Below are 17,493 nucleotides of genomic sequence, written 5' to 3'. Positions count from 1 at the left end.
GGATATTATAAGTAAATGTATGCTAATAAATATTATAACTTAAATAAAATGGCCTGATTCCTGGACAAAAATAGTTTAACAGAATGGAACCAAGCAGAAATGGAAAGCCTGAATAATCCGATAATCATAGAAAAAAATAGAACCAATAGTTAAAATCTCCTCACGAAGAGAGCACCATTACCAGATAGTTTTATTGTCAAATTTTACCAAACATGTAAGAAACAAAATTTCAGAATATTGCAAAAGAAATAACACTTTCCATCTCATTTCATGAGGCTAGGATAAACTTGATACCAAACCTTGATATGGATAATATAAGACAATTGCATGTTAATTTCCTTTATGAATGTACATGCAAAAATTCTAAAGAAAATATTAGCAAGTTAAATCTAGCAATCTATAAAAAATATAAAACATTGTGACCAATTTGGATTGATCCAGGAATGGAATATTAGCTTAAAATTTTTTTCATTAATGTAATTAATACATAACTGGTGGACGGACAAATAATCATATGAGCACATCTCAATAAATGCAGGAAAAAGAGCTTTACATGACTCAACATACATCCAAGAAAAACATCTTAACAAAATGGAATTGACAAGAAATTACTTAACCTGCTCAAAGTTTTGATATCCAAAACAGTCTTTTAAAAAACTAATTGAGCTGTTTCTTAAATGTGTATGAAATGGCAAAGGGCCAACAAAAACCAATTTCCAAAGAAGAATAACAAGGTAAGGGTACTTGCCTTGCCAAATACAAAGACTTACCATATATAATCAACACAATATGGTACTGTACAGGGGGAGAGAAATTGACCAATTGCAGAAAATAGAACACACAGAAACAGACCCACACTTACATGTATTGTCATACCTTAAGCTGGTTACTGCAGATTAATGGGAGATTAAATTGCTGCCAGGACAACTGTATATGCAGGTAGGGAAAAAGAAAGACAGACAGACCTTGGGCCCTGCCTAACAACATCTCTTATCATCCCTTATTTAATCTCCTTCCACAAATGTCTGTTTCCGTGAATGGCAATACCATTTACCCAGGTGCCCAAGCTACAAACCAGGGAGCCATCCTTGCCTCCTTTTAACCCCTCAAACATCATGTTCTATTAACCCTCAAGTCTGTTACATGCACTGCTCAATCCTTTCACCCCTCCTTTACTGCACTAACTCCTACTAAGACTTCATATCTATCACACGGCATTTCTGATTTCGAGTCTCCTAAATGGTCCCATCACACCTTGTACCCTATTGTTATTACACTTATGCTATTGTACTTGACAGTTTGTTTCTAGGTTAATTTCTGATCATCCTCTAGAAGTTCCTTGAGGAAGAGTATCCTGTCTTGTTCATAGTTTTATTTCCAGTGTCTAGCAGTGTGCCTGGAATATAGTAAACAATAAATTTTTGGGTAATGCATGAATTAATAAATACATATATGAATGAATGGATACAAAGTAACCGAATTCTACAGCTGAAACATCTGAAATTCTATTAAATTTTATCATCTCACTCTTTTTTGGGTGTTCCCCAAATATATTTTTCTTTGCCAAATAGATTTAGTTTAAGATAATATTTACTTCAGGTGGTAAAACCACTTTTCGGACATTCTTCCTTTCTTCACATTGATTAAAGATATTTTACATAGGAGCAAAAAATACTCTAAGTTAATTCCATTCTATTTTTCCAGAATTATGTTTCTCTGAAAGGGAATAAATCTTCCATGTTGTAACACAGCACTGGTTGTACATACATTTTGAAAATGACTGTCTTTCCTCTTTATTAAAATAAAACGTGAATTAGAATTGTCTGGAACTTCTTAGGTACGGAATACATGTTTGCTGAATGAATGAAAGATTAAAGGTATAAGCAAGTGTGCTTATTTTTTTATGTCTAGGAATGACTCTTACTATTCATTTATTATCAGTTTTCCTGTCATTTATTTCTGAAGGAGTTTGATTGGCCAATAGAAGGACAGCTTCTTCCAAACAGTCCTCCCATGAAGAAACCCACCTGTAAGACACCGGAGCAACATGTCCCTGTAAGACTCCAAGTTTTGCGGAATGGAGACAAGAACAAAACCAGTGCCCATGTTGTAATCAGTCCAGGCATCTCACCTGGGCGGAAAATGCAGTAAGAACAACTTGTACATATTTCTCATCAAGCACACTTTCTAATGTCTACAGGTTTTTTTCTTCTTGATTACGGATGTTTATCTGGGAGAATTCTGTGTTTGTTTTTCAAAAAGGCTCCCATGTGGCTCTTTGAAGGTAAAAGTAGATACTAAGATTCATTGAGTTTCTGTCAGGAGCTTAATTTGAACACTGCTGATTTAAGCTGGGCATGGGAGAATATAATGAGTTAGCAATAAGTAGTTCTAATAAAAAGTTTTCTGATCAATACCAATTTTGAATTAGCATCACTATTTGAATTTACTAATGTATTTTGAAATAACTGAGTTATACTGTAATATACTATAATATGCTATGAATTGCTTCTTTAATATAAATTTGTAATTTTTATTTCAGTTATTTAAGTTATTATTTAAGTTATTATTATACACAATTATTTACATTTAGATCTTTGGAATATTTAATGAACAAGTATAGTTCTCAAAATACAACTTTATATAATTTATATCCTTGCCTTGAAATAAGATCTTAAAAGTTTTCTATCCGAGAAAATCATCAGTCTGCAACTTTAGCTTACGTTATGAGACTGGAATAAAATCTTCCCAAACAGCCAATACTTCTCCAACATTGGAGAAAAATCACTTGCTATATTTTCATTACATTTTATGACAAAAGGAATCATAGATCAGTGCAAAACTCTGATGTAAAGAATGAGTTAAATACTTCGTTTCTCATATTATTAACAGTGATATTACCTCTTGACCTTTCTTTTGAGATGTTTAGAATATTTGAGGCTGCTGCTGATAATTTAATATTACTTTCTTCACATTGATTAAATATACTTCATGCATCACTGAACAGCGAGTAACAGTCAGATCGGCTGTCCACTGAACTGCCTGTAAAGATGATAAAGTAAAAAATTAATCTTCAAAGTAAAGTCAACCCTGAAATTGAAATCTTTGACGCATACATTTCATAATTAGCTCATTCTACTAGATGTAAAATGTGAGGGTAATGCCCTTAAAGTAGTATATGACTTTTTTGTAACATGCAAAGTTTACAAATAATTTCTCTCCCTTCCTATCTTTAACTGTGTCTCAAAATTATATACAGATTTGATCTTATCAATTTATGTTTTAAAATGCGTGCTGCAATCAGCTAATCCAAGCATAATCTGAGAGATTTGTTAATTTATACAGCTGTTCTAGCAGAGTCAGTGAAACTCTCTGCTGTCTATATTCATGGGACAGTGTGTCCTGGTTAATCAAATATTCACTTTGTTCTCTACATCAATTAATTATTCCCAGATAATTAAAATGCAGTGCCATACACTTGACATTAAAACTCTAATGTCTAAATATAGCTTAGTTTTTCTTGGCTGACTCAGAAAATTTTCTACAGGATCGTCAATAGCATCCCTCTCCTGCCCCCCACCTTCCCGAGCTGTATGCAAGTACTGGTAAGAGAAGGTTTAAATAGGAAGGAAGTGTTTTGACTAACGTTAACAGGGCCGCTGTATTGCCCAGCCCCAGAAGGCACATCTCACGTTGTATTCTGTGTAAGTGGTACCCCAGAATTGTGAAAGGTAGAAGACCTGCTGTATTACTTTTAATATATCCAAGCTAAGTATCTCTCTTCCAAAAGAAATAAATGCTAATGACACGTAGGGGTATATTATTTGCGTTAACCTGAAACATTTATAAGAAAGAAAGATGGTTGGGCTGTTTACTAAACATCTTTATAAGCAAAACCAGGTTAGAATGATGAAATATAGATCCTTTTTAACCAAATTCTGCTCTGGTAGCATGCTGTCCTTTAGGTATTTAATAATTCATTCTAGACAGTTTAGAGGGAACTTTTGTTGTTGGTGGTGCCTCCATCTACAAAGCCGAAGGAAGATCAAATAGCATTTTGTTCATTACTGAGTTGATCATGATCTTATTGAGTAACAAGATCTTGTCCATTAGTTCTTGATAATGGTTGTCAGATTCATATAAATTCATATAAATTAAGACCACTGTGATTGCTTATGTTTCAGGTATATTTCATTTCTCAGAACCTTAAGGAAAATTTTATAATTTTAAAGTATAAATATTTTAAGGAATTGTAGGAGGAAAGACTAAACATGAAGCTATAAAGTAAACTTTATATACTAGATAATTTCAATGTATATGGGTATTATTTACCAGTAAGTTATGATCCCTGGACTCACTCAAGCCCCTTACTATAGCTTTTAAGGCCCTTTATGGCCTGTCTCTGCATATTTCTCTACCTATTTATCAGCACTCTCCCCAATTTCCATACTTAAGCTCCCTCCACTCCCAACACCTCCCATATGCCTTAGTAATAAAGGTCTTTTGAGAATGAATTTGGACTTCATTTCTAGTTGTTTACTCTGAATGTTAACATCCCCAGCCCCAACCCTTGAGTTCAACTTCTCTGTACTCCATTGCTCTGATCGCCATGAGCTTTCCACCAGCATAGCTTCTACCATTATCTGTGTTGTAATTATTTGTTTATGCCTCCATCCATGAGACAGAGAACAGGGGTGATGTGTTATTCATCCATATGTGTGCTGTCTGCTATGCTACAGTCATGGAACAGTGTGTTCTGGTTAATCAGATATTAAGTTACTTTATTCACCATATGATTTAGGGCCCACAAATTTAGGGCCCTAAATTAGTGCTTATTGAATGAATAAATTAATTACTGATAAACTGTACTTGATTACCAATTCAAATGAATGAATGAATAAATAGCTATAGTTGAAGAGTATTTCTTTCATTTAATAAAATACAGAGATTTTGAAAGTATACAATACTTTCTTACTTGAAAATTTGAATGATGTATATTACAGTTCTTTTTCTATGAGCATGATTATTAAGTTTTCATTAAAAATATTTTTAGGTTTGGATTGATAACCAAAACTGTATCTGATTAATATATGAATAAACATATGAGTATGAACAGTAAATGAATAAAACATCAAAGGCCAAATGAATGTGATCTCTGCATTTTCTTCAAAGTTGATAAATTCACATCTCAAGAGTTTTCAGCATTATTGGAAAAGGATTCAGATATTGGAAATTTATTTTCTTGTAAAAATTGTTCATAGTATAAATGTTTATGAAGTTTAATATTTAATGTGATAGCATTTGAAGCCCTATTTTTTACGAAAGGCAAATTATTTTAGAGTAAATGATGATAAATTAAGACCTCATGGGGGAAGAGTGTATACAGTTCAGTGGTAGAGTACGTGCTTAGCATGCACAAGGTCGTGGGTTCAGTCCCCAGTAGCTCCATTTAAAAATAAAGAATAAATAAAAAAAACCTAATTACTTCCCCCTCAAAAAGAAAAAAATGAAAAATTATATATTAAGAAAAACTTCATGATTTTTTTCACGTATTTAAACAAGCTGAATGATAATTGTATATACTGACATATCAAATTTTGGATCATTTGTTTCAGAAAGGTTGACATTGACAGGAAAGGGAATGTGAAAAATTATGTCACTAAATATTCTGAAACAGAAACCAACCAGACTGGATTTCACCAACTTTTGGAGAGGTAAATAAATGCAAAAGTATATTCCATTCAAATGCCTGAATGATTATAACAAAAAAAAATATGCACCTACATAAGAAAACAGTTGTTAATATAATGATTCTGGAGTTTTTAATCCGTGAAATATGTGAACTATTTGGGTATGTGATACCAATGTTAATTAATATATTTCCCTTCAGATTTCTAGGCCTGGTGATTTCCATTAGCTTCTGAACTATCAACTATGTGAATATAAATTATTCCCATTAAAACTATATATTTCACAACTTTACAGCACTTTGATTTGTTTTTGTTTGAATTGAAGGCAGGGTAGTTATCTACTTTCATTTTTAAATGTCACTAACCTATATCATATTTGTGAAGTATATTGTAATTTTTCTTTTGATCAATATTTTCCTACCCGAATAAGAATTATCCCCAAAGAATTTGGTAGGTGTTCAAATGTAGAGCACCTGGTATAAACCTTTTTACAAAATAATGTCTTGTTGAATTTGGGGGTGGGCAGTTTTGTTTTAAGGAAAACTATGCTATCCTTTAGTAATTTAATAATTCACTGTAGACAATTTTGAGGGTCTTTTGTTGTTGTTGGTTCTTCCATCTGCAAAGCTAAATGGAGATCTAACAGCATAACAAGACCATTTTAAAAATAATAGAGATAGACTGTTTTTGTTCGTATCTGTAGTTGCGGGCAGCATGAAGTATTAGAAAAACCAGTCCTGAGAGAGCAGAGTCAGAGATAAGGCTCTGCTTTTTTAGGTTCTCTGTAAATCCAAGCCAGGTGGTTATCAGTCCTAACTCCTAATGTGAGAGTCAGAGGACTTTATTTCCAGGACCTTGGCCCCTATGTAACAGAGAAATCCTGAACTGCTCACTTAGCATCTGTCTCAGTTTCTGCCCTATTATTCTATGATGATGCTCTGTTGGGAGGCCATATGATGTAGTAAAAGACCTAGAGAGTTTTCAGTTTGAATTTCAGCTCTTATACTCACTGGCTTTGTGAACTTGGGCAAAGAACTTAATCTACAGGCTCAGTTTCTTCATTAGTAAAATGGGCTTCTCAGAAAGGTTGTGAGGATTAAACAAGAGAGTAGACGTGAAATGTTTGCAGTGCTTGGTCCATTTTAATAATGTGTTGCTGACTTTTTATGTGCCAGGTGCTTTACATGTATTCACATGTAAGATATCCCTATAAGTACTGCTATCTATACCTGTCTTTAATTCATAGGGAAAATGAGGATCAGAGAAGTTAAGTAACTTCTCCAAGGTTACACAGCCAGTACATGAGAGGGCTAGAATTTGAACCCAGGCAATCTGACTCCAAAGTCCATATTCCTTATTAGGCACTTAAGAGCCAATTCTTTTCTTCTCTCTTCACTGATGTTGGTTGGCATGTGAACTAGTTAGAGGAATTGGAATACTAAGGAAACAGGTCATCTCAGTCCTCTCCAACCCACCCATGAGCCTGTTGAATCCAGCACTATTAAATAGGGTTTCCATAAAAGGAAAGGAGAAAAATCCACCAACTTCCCATTCCCTCTATTCTCCTACTTGTCCTAAAACTAGATATTGCCATAGTCCAAAATTCTCCTAGGAAAATGTGAGTGGGAGCAGGTTATGATGATGGTGACTCTGCTTAGGTCGTGCTTGGGTTTGGGGAAAGTGGCAGAAATTGGGCTAGATCTTTGGGCAGCATTCACAGAGAATTAAGCAAATCTTGTGACTGGGGCTCAATCCTCTTACTCTTCCCTCCCACCCCCATTCTAAGAACTCCTCTGGATGAGAAACCCAGCCTAGTCCTCACTGGTCCATCAGCTCCAGAGTTGTGACAGAAGCAGAGACTTCATTCCCACTGGCTTACTTTCTTCTCAGACCTCTCAAAAAATGGAGGGCCTAATTATCTGCTCAGTTGCTTTATGCCATCTGAGGAAATAAAATTGAGAAGTGTTTTTCATACAGCCAAGTCTTCCTGATGAACATAAAGTCACTTCTAATTCATTTACTATAGTCAGTACATTCTAATATAAAACAGCATGTTTCAGGAAACACCCCATCACTGCTTAGCTCTACTTCCTCTTCCCCACAGTTCTACCTCTTTACCTCTATCCTAAAGTATAGAATTCAGCCTCTCCACCTCCAGTCCATCTTCCACTTTTCTGCCAGTTAACGTTCTAAAAAGCAGATCTGACAACGCCGTACCTCTGCTATAGTACCTTTAGTGGCTTCCTAATATTTATGGAATAGAGACCAAGTTCATTAGTCTGGCATCCTAAGTGCTTTCACCTGGTTCCTGTCTCCTTTACCAGCTTCATCTGTCTCCACCTCCTGTCCATAAGCTCAGCTCCAGCCATATAAAACTTCTCTAGGTACGAGCCCTACTCGGTGAACTCCTGTTTAGTCATCAAAGCCCAACTTGAATGTCACTTCCTTAGATGAGGCTTCTCTGGAGGAATTCATTGTTTTTCCTCTGTGTAATCACAGCTCCCTGGGCAGGTGCACCCACCACTTCATATTACACTTCAGTTGCTGATCAGTCTCTGCCCCTGACTGGAGAGGGAGCCTCTCAGGAAACAGAGAAACTGTATCATTCATTTTGATATCCACAGGGTTGGCCCAGTGCTTGTTTGGGCGTAAAAAAAAAAAAAATCACTGTTTAATGTTTAACCTGGCCAAAAATTCCTATTTTTAAGGGAGTTAAAGGGCTATCTACAGGGATCACTTCTGGTGGAGCCAGATGAGAGATTGCTCGGTAGTGGATGTAACTTTGGAGGAAGAGTAGAACTTTTAGAGAGAAAGCTGAGGAAGATGTTTTATCTAGAAGGAAGGGCAAGAGAAAAGGCACACAAATAGGAAAATGTGGGAGCATACTGAGGAATGAAAAATCAATCATGATACGTTTTAAAAAAAATTTTGTTGACCGTGCCTGGTCCTGTGCTAAGCGCTTTTCAAAATCAATCCTTAATCTTCACAGCAGCCCTGAAAGGTAAGAAATTTAGGCTTTGAGAGTTTAAACAAGTTGCCCAAGTTCTACAGCCTGGGGAGGGAAAATGACACTAGGAAGGGGTCTGATGGGTTCCCGGGCCCAGCTCTTGACTGTCTCACAGTCTGTAGAGCTAGTTGTCATTAAGGATCCAGGCCCTTGATTTCTTTTGTTTCCTCTCCTCTCTGCTGAAAGCTTTCAGGTCAATTTTTGTGTCTCTTATTGCAGGTGCACTGAAATTTTAAATTTACCTTCTGCAGCTCGGAGATTGTTCAATGAAAAGGGGAAGGAGATCTTTGCCCTAAAAGACCTTCAAAGAGATGAACTGGTAAAGGCATGAATGTGAAACTGGAAATATTAATATACTGATACTATTAAAAGAAAAAGACTTCTAGCACCATTTTTCCTCTTACTTTTTTGTCAGAATTATCCTAACTCAGCAACCATCAGAAAGTAACACAAATAGCTAATTGTTGAGAGCTTACTATGTGTCAGGCATGATTTTCAAGGCTGTATATGATAGAATTCACTTAATACTCATCGCAACTCCCTTAATAAATGAGGGCAGAAGCTGGAGAGAACCAAATTATTAACTGCTTGTAATTTCTGTCCTACTTGGAAGGAGGTAGATCCTGTATTCTTTCTGAGGTCTTCAAAATGTAGTTTTTTAATGACTTCTTAAAGACAATTTCACCTTTTCAGAAAAAAAAAGCATATCTAATTTTTCACACATACTATTTGGGTGGTTGGAGAAGGCTGAGAAGTGGAAAGACTTTCCTCCCATTTATAGAACTTGAGGTATCAGCTCGTGAAGAAAACCTGTCTTGAATAATGCCTGAAATTCTTTGAACAGAGAACCAAGCTTGCACCAAATTAGCAGAACTTCACTTGGGCTCTGAATGTAAAGACCCCTTGAAAGAGTCTTAAACCCAAGTACCAATGACCTGTATCAGGGCGGAGAGCCTCTGTTCTTGGAGTCTGGTAGACTGTGTTTTGAATTCTAACTCTATCACTACCAGGTGTTTTGTTTGTTTGCTTTTAATATTTTTTTTTGCTGCTGTGCTTATTCACTGTGCTATTTTAGGAAGAATTTAAATAGATTTCATGTAAACATGCAATACAAAATCGTAAGTTTAATTCAAAGATAAGTCGATGAGGCCACCAGGGCAGAGGGAGTATGAGTAAAAGAAGGACAAGATGGAACCAGGCGTGACTGTTACGAGACCCTGTATATTTGCTAGAAATGAATCTGTCAGCTTTTCTGGGTTACCGACATGAAGACTGAAGCATGAACAGTTATATGATTAAGTGTATCCATGAGAGAAGGAGAACCCTGTCATTCAGAAAGAAGATATTTTTGAGAACATTCTCCCTGGGTCCACACACAGAGTAGGTGTGTAATGATCAGTGAGTGGCCTCAGAAAAGGCAGCACTGAGTTTCTTTTTCTTTTCACCCAGTCTTTCTCAATATATTGCTCTATTTTTTCCTCACTTCAAAGAAATATTTCTCTGACTCCAAAAAAAAAAAGTTTAGGAAATGCCTATAGGCAAAATGAAGAAGAAGATGTGTCATCCATAATCTCAGCAACTAGAAATATCCACATTAACATTTTGGTGCATATACTATAGCTCATTTACACCAGTGGTTGTCAGAGTTTTCTGTAAAGTGTCAGATAGTTAATATTTACAGATTGGATAGTATCTATTGGAACATCAACTCTGCCATTGTGGCACAAAAGCCGTCACAGATAACATGCAAATAAATGGACATAGCTGTGTTCCAATAAAACTTTATTTACCAAAACAGGCAGCGGGCAAGATTTGGGCCTCAGCCATAGTTTACAAACCCCTAATTTATACCTATTTACCCTCCCTCCTTGCCTCCTTTCCTTCTTTCTTTCTTTTGTCTCCTTCCTTTAAAAATTATTTTTGTACACCTTTTAATTATGAAATAATTAGAGGTTCACAAGAAGTTGCAAAAATAGTACGAAGTGTTTTTTTTCAGTACAAAACCCTGGAGATCCATCCACGTTGTTGTGTTTATCAATAGCTTGTGCCTTTTTATCACTGAGTATTATTCCACAGTGCCATAGTTTAACCATTCACCTGTTGTAGGATGTTTTGATTATTTCCAGTTTGGGCTATAATAATGCTGCTGTGAGCAAATGTATATGGGATTAGAGATTCATTTCTTTGGCAGGTGTATGTTTCATGTGGAGAACATTGGATCAGTCCTGACCTGTCCACTGCTCAGCAAAAGAAGCAAATCTTCCTGAGGAACTTAGCATCAGATATTTCTAAAATTCAAACCTTCTGCAGCACACGTAAGATAGAGGGTAAGCACTGGAATTATTTACCTTAATAAGTACAGCTAAAATAAAAGACTGAATGATAATGCTTTTTTAAGGAAAATCCACATTTGTTTAAACAGGTCATAATACACCTCTTGTTTTCTGGGCCCTGATGGCTGAAGTTGTGACTGGGTGACAGTGTTCCATTCTTTTGACCCAGACAATACTTTGGATGGGTGGTGCTCCCTGCCTGCCTCAGCCTCCCCTCTGTGGCTAGGTAGCCATCTCTGCAAGTCCTTGCTGCAGAACTTTTGGACCCCTGCTTGACAACGGCTTCTGGGAAGCTCCCCAGCCTGTTTTCAGTAAATCCTGGGTCATGATGGCATTTCGCCATCAGAAACCAGATCCAGGTTCATGTGGCTGTGCCTCAGATTGGAGCGGGGAGGACAGCTCAGGAAGTTACTATGTCCTGAACAGTGGGCAATGTCCTCAGTGTTTCTTTGACATAGCTAAGATACCTGCAGTGAAGCCTGCAGGGGGAATCATGACACCCAGTGCTGGTTTTCTGCCTTCCTCTCTGTTCTGCCACAAATCCCCTCAAGCTCAGAAATGTTGGGTTTCCTCCAGGTCAACCCTTAGGTTAAAACCTTGATAAACTAAATGGGAGCTAAAGGCCTTTGGGGAAAATCCTAAATCTTGACCGTGATATCCTGACTTAGATGTCCAATGTCTTGTGCTTGAACGTCAAAACTGTATCTGTACTTTTGCTTTCCTTTTGTAACATTTCTCATCCAGGACCAGGACAAAGGGCCTATACTTAGAAAGGCAAGAGGAAAATCAATATAATTTAAAACATTATATTATTGCGTATTGAACACTGTACATTACGTTTTGCATGTGTCATTTAAGGCATTGGGAACTTTCACTGAGAAGTTTGGGATCCAAGAGACATCCATCTAAATAATGTAACCCATTTGAATAGTCGGGACTTAGACTAACTAACTTATTTTTGGAAAGACCTATTTTTTAGCATTTTTGACTGAGAATATCTTGAGAGGAAAGAATCTATAAAAAATGAATTAAGTGAAATTGAATTTATTAGTTTAAAAAGCAACTATCAATTACACTTAGAATGTATTCTCTTAGACCAATAGCTGGAAATTTTCTGCATTTTTATTTTAACGTGCATTTTCAAATTCCTAGTGCTCTGAGATCATAACTAATATGTCCTTGCAATTTGTACATTTCTGCTTAGCTTTTGTTTTAGAAGTCCAAAGTGACATTGTGTTGGGAGCCAAGCTTGCTGTGCGTAAACCAGTTTTTGGAGAGGAGAAGCAAATTACAGAACCAGAGGAAAAGCAAAAGCAAAAAAATGCTTTAACAACGGAAAACGCTTCCAGTGAAATTCTGTAAGTAATCAGTGTGGCCAGAAAAGCTACCTGGTTCCTATTTGAACTCAGCTCATTAGCTCCGTAACAGCACAGAGCCCATGCAGGGAGCCCATGCCAAGTTTGTGAAACTAATGTCAGTTGAAGAGCTAGTATTTAATTAGTTTCCTGGCAAAAGGACAGAGCTGGAGCTTCAGTGTTCAACCATCACAATGATCTACTTCCAGTAATTTTGTTATAACATTACTATTTTTAAAAGACTAGAATTTTAGAAATGGAGACATTTATTTGAGGGATTCATCATGTTTTATTTTCATAAACATGGAACAAATATTTTTCTTCCTTAATGTAGGTTCAAGGTGAACGCATGTTAATATAAGTTATCATCCTAGATTGCTGGGATAGCTTCTGATTGGTCTCTGTCTCCATAATCTCCTCCTTTCAGTTCACCTTAAAGTTTTACCTGTGGACCATCATCTTTCTAAAATACAGTCGTTTTTATATAGTTCTTCCATGGCCACCCACTACAGACAGAAAGCAACATTTAGTCTGGAATCCCAAGCCCTTCTGACCCTGGTCCAGGCCTGTCTTTAACCCTCATTTATACCTCCATGCCCACCTCCAGTTGCTACATACCTGTCGTTACAGTTACCTTCTGTTCCTTAAATGAGCCAAGGATATTCCTGCTTCAGAGCCTTTCCAGGTATTCTTTTCTCTGCCTAGAATGCTGTCCCTCCAGATCCTCACATGGCTGGCTCCTTCCCATTGTCCAGGTCTCAAATGAAGCATCTCAGAAGAGCCTTCTCTGGCTCCGTTGCTAAAGTAGACCCTACCCCACCCCACCCAACTGCTATCACAATTTCCTGCTTTATTCCACTTGTGACACTTATGTTGTTTATTACTCATTTGCTTGTCTATTATCTCTCTTCTTCCCCCTAGAATGTAAGCTCCATGAATCCTGAGAACTTACCTTTGTTCATCACTGTATCCCCGATACTTAGAACTCTGTGCCTATGATATAGTAGATGTTTAAGAAATATTAGTTAAAGGGGTGAATTACTAACTAAATAGTGACTAGTTGAATGCATGAATGAATGAATGAATGAATGAATATAAATGAATTAATAAAGCAAGATGTATTTTTAAATGGCTGTTGTAAAATTGACTTGACTGGATTTCATTTACATGGAAATTAAAGAGCATGCAGATATCCCAAGTTAGAAAATTAAACATCTGGGCTTGGAGGAAGAATCTTGTTTTCACCTTGCTGAATATGTTAAAAGTAAAAATGACATTATTTATTATTTATTTATTTGGTCGGTTTTCTTCAAGGAAATGGAGTTGGTGGGAAAGCTGTGTTTTTTATTTTCAACACAAGATGGCACTGTTGTTTCTTTAACCAATAATGAGATTTTTTTTGCCTCAAGAAGCCACTTGTGCTACAGTTCTGAATGAGGCAGTTGTTACCCACCAATTTAATATCCACATGTAATACTTTTGTTACATTTGAAAAGTGTATGATTTGCTCTGCTAACACAGGAATTGTCCCTGGAGATTTGGTAATCTGATATTGCTAGCAGTTATATCAAATTACCACAAGCACCTTGGCGACCACAGCCTTCCCCAGAGAACTTTATTTACACATATGCATATCTGGAGAGCTGAAGCCTGCTTGCTGCTTTACTTGTATATTTATCCTGCCTTCAGCAGAGCAGTCCTTGTGTTGTTTCATGATCCCATGGAAGCAAATATGCCCTAAACAGGGCCCGGGAACTGAATATAGTCAGATCTGCATAGTGGCTATGCTCCCGTTCACAATTTCATCTTAATATGAAGCCAGAAGGCTCAGTTATTCAAGCTATGACTATTTACTCCAAGTGTTTCTGTATATTAATCTCTATCAAAAGCTGGCACATTTGTGCTGGTGCTATTTGAGTCTCTCTAGATTTTTCTATTGAGAGGAAAAGTTAATTAAGATTCCTTAACAATGTCTAATGAGTAAACTTTATGAAACCTAGTAATCTTGGCTGTCTGTTCCAGACAGAATTATGACACATTTATGGAGCAGGCAAGAATCTCATTACATATTCGTTATGAATTTCTAAAACTACTGATTAGTCTTAATTATAATTTTTTTCTTTTTGAAATGTACATGGCCACATTTTTTTCTAAGTAAATATAACAAAGATGAATGCTGTTTATTATGTGATGGAGGAATTTTATTTGTAGCCTTATATTAAAAAATCTAAACTGTGTATTAGTAGGATATGAATTTGCAACGTTAGGCACCATTATGGAAATATGATTTCCAGAGCCACCAATATCCCTCAGGAAATGATCAGACTATACCTCAGAGAAAATTCTGTGAGTATAAGCCACATTTCTTAGACTTGTGTTTGCTTCTGAACCTTAATAGAGATTCACATGCAAGAGCCCATCTCCGAATGAAGGCTTGTCGCACACTTCCCAGGTACGCCTGGCAGGAAACTTCTCATAGCTCTGATAAGGATGACAGTCTTCCAAAGAAAATGGAGGAAGAGCTCTTTGAAACTGTGCAACCAGAGAAGAAATACAGGTAAAAATTTGCAAGGAAATCCTTTTAAAGATTTCTACCTGTTTTTAGATTCATTCATTTGGGGACAAAATATTCTCGAGGATTTGCATTACTGTTAGTTGCTGTTTACTTCAACACACACATTTTTGTGTTTCTTGTGTTTCTGACTGAGGTATTTACAAGTACTGGTGGGAAGAGCCTTCTCACTTCAGCTGCGTAATGTAATTTCTTATTGGCTGGTGTCTTTTCTAGTGAAAGGTAAACTCATCCATCTTTGCCTCCTGAGAACTTAGGACAGAGCCTGTATGTTGTGTGAACAGAACTTGTTGAATGAATTGTGAATAAACATATTAAGATGCCCTGATGTCTTTAAGAAATTAGTAAAATGCAATTTCTTCCCTTTTAATTTTATGTTTTCTGGTTAATGTCTGATGAAGACAGGGATATATAGTACTTTGTGTTATTCCTTTGTCCTTATACATTTACTTAATATTACAGCAGTTGATATGAATTAAACAGTTTTGGCACTTCAACACTTAGCGTTAGTCCATGCACATAGTAGGGGCTTAATAGATGTTTATAAATTAATTTAATTGCCAGTGCATTGTGATGTTTAATAGATTTAATAAGTCTGCTTAATGCCTTGAGATCTTTAAGTAAGAGATTCCTTTAAATTAGCTTATTAGCATATCATTATTTTGGTTTATGATAGTCTATGAGTTGTTAGGAAAGATTGAAAAACTTGGAGAACGGGATTCTATTTGCTAGGGATTCTGTAGATAGAGTATAGAAATGATCATGATTTGAACAGAACTCCTTCATTTCTCTGGTGTTTTGATTCTGCGTGCCCTGTTCCTTCTCCTACCTCTTTTTCCCTTTAACTAAATTATCTCAAATGAATTTTTTCTTTTCTGATGAATTTGTCATATTATTTTGGATAAACATTTCTTTCTATCACAAAATAAACTCAGAATTCTACTTTTTACATCAGCTTGACAGTGCAAAGCAAATAACATTGCTGCTGTCCTGATGGTAATTCTTCCCCACTGTAAGTGAATTTGGTTCACGGCAGGTCTCTCTCCAACAGAACTTGCAATCTCCAGCACATCAGTGCGTGGGACATTTTTCTGCCGCTAATGGGATTTCCTTTATCTTAGCCATTCCCCAAAACAGAGTAAATTGCAGAAGCTTTGCCGCCAGCAGTTTGAATACAGAGATGGGCAAATTATAAGCTATGCTGCTCCTCAGCTAGTCTTGGGGGTGCAAGGCCCCAACCTGCGTTCAGGCATGGAGGTGGTTTTGGTGGAGAAAAAAGCAGATGATAGTTATCAACACTGGATGCACAAGGAAGACAGCAGGTAAGCCCATTATATTTGGGTATTAGTATAGCAAAAGGTGAATGAGAGCCTAGGAGATCCAGCATGGTCCCCACAGAGCAGGCGGGGGTGTTTTGAGGACTTTGGATTTTCTATTTAACATAGCCAGTAATCTTTTATCCTATTCAAGGAAGAGAAAGAGAACGAAATCAAATGTAAATGTTCAGTATTCTACACACAGCTCATCCTCTATGAATTCAGATAAGAAATGTAGAATCTGACCTACTAGGTTCATAGTTTTAACAGGCCATTGAGATCAAGGGAAAACTGGACTCTCACTCTATTTTTATGATTTTAAGGAATCAAGTAAGAATTTTTAAAAGTCCCACTTTAAAAAATTTATAGTACTTTTCATTAACTCAACCTCCTGTCCCTCGCCACATGCATGCCTTCCCTCCCTCCCTACTTCTATCATATAACCAACTGAGGAGGCTTCCACTCACAACAGTGAAATCGAATTGAATTCCTACTTTAACAAATATATCAACCCAGTGCAATGGCTGGCTCTTGTTTGGATCCAGATTCAAGGTTATTTCTGAATCAGAGGAAATTTAACAGTCTGGGTACCTTATGATATGAAGGAAGTCTTGTTAATTTTGTTGGGTGTCATAATGGTTTAATGGTTATATATTTTAAAAAGTCCTGGTCATTTGGTTGCACATTATAGTATTTACAGATTAAAGTAAGAGATATCTCAGATTTTCTTTAAAATATTCTAGCAAAGCAAAAAGTTAAAATGTAGAGGGAGTGAGAGGGAATGAAACAAGAATGGCAGGATGTTGATAACTGTTGGGTCCATGGCGGCTTCTTACACATTTCTCTCTCGCTCTGTGCATGTGTGAACATTTCTTTAACAAGAGAGAAAACAACTCCTTGGGTTTTAGATGGTTTGCTTCAAATTCTACCATAAGTATTATATGGTGGGGCCCCAGGGCCCTCTTCGGTCTCTTGAAATACTACAGAAAATGTGTGTTTATGTATCTGTGCAATACATTTTTTTTTTCTGGGAAAGAGCTGTGATTTTCATTGGATTCTCAAAAGGTGTGTGATGCAAAAGGCTTAGGGATGGCTGCTTTAAGAGAGATTGCATAAGCTTCAGGAGGCGGCAGCAACAGGCCCAGTGTGGACAGGAAAGGAGCTAGCCTTCCTCTGCTCACTGAGATAGCGAAGCCGCCAGCAAGGAACACATGCGGCCT

The 17,493-nt window shown here is 36.6% G+C and overlaps 1 protein-coding gene across 3 annotated transcripts in view; it reads left to right on the top strand.

The window, feature by feature from the left end:
- DCDC1 (doublecortin domain containing 1) overlaps positions 1–17,493 on the top strand; it is a 382,148-nt gene that overhangs the window by 324,779 nt on the left and 39,876 nt on the right. For 2 of the 3 annotated variants that reach the window (XM_072969711.1, XM_072969713.1), the window contains 7 exons: positions 1,966–2,147; positions 5,616–5,714; positions 8,917–9,016; positions 10,889–11,024; positions 12,235–12,388; positions 14,784–14,942; positions 16,079–16,279. In XM_072969711.1, the coding sequence (XP_072825812.1) occupies positions 1,966–2,147; positions 5,616–5,714; positions 8,917–9,016; positions 10,889–11,024; positions 12,235–12,388; positions 14,784–14,942; positions 16,079–16,279 (1,031 nt within the window). Of the gene's footprint in view, positions 1–1,941; positions 2,148–5,615; positions 5,715–8,916; positions 9,017–10,888; positions 11,025–12,234; positions 12,389–14,783; positions 14,943–16,078; positions 16,280–17,493 lie in introns of all 3 variants that reach the window. The other variant, XM_072969712.1, reaches the window with a different exon arrangement.

Source organism: Vicugna pacos, chromosome 10 (assembly GCF_048564905.1).
Source record: "Vicugna pacos chromosome 10, VicPac4, whole genome shotgun sequence".
NCBI classification, from domain to species: Eukaryota; Metazoa; Chordata; class Mammalia; order Artiodactyla; family Camelidae; genus Vicugna; species Vicugna pacos.
The sequence above is the reverse complement of the archived record's forward strand: the minus strand, read 5'-3'. Positions and strand labels throughout refer to the sequence as shown.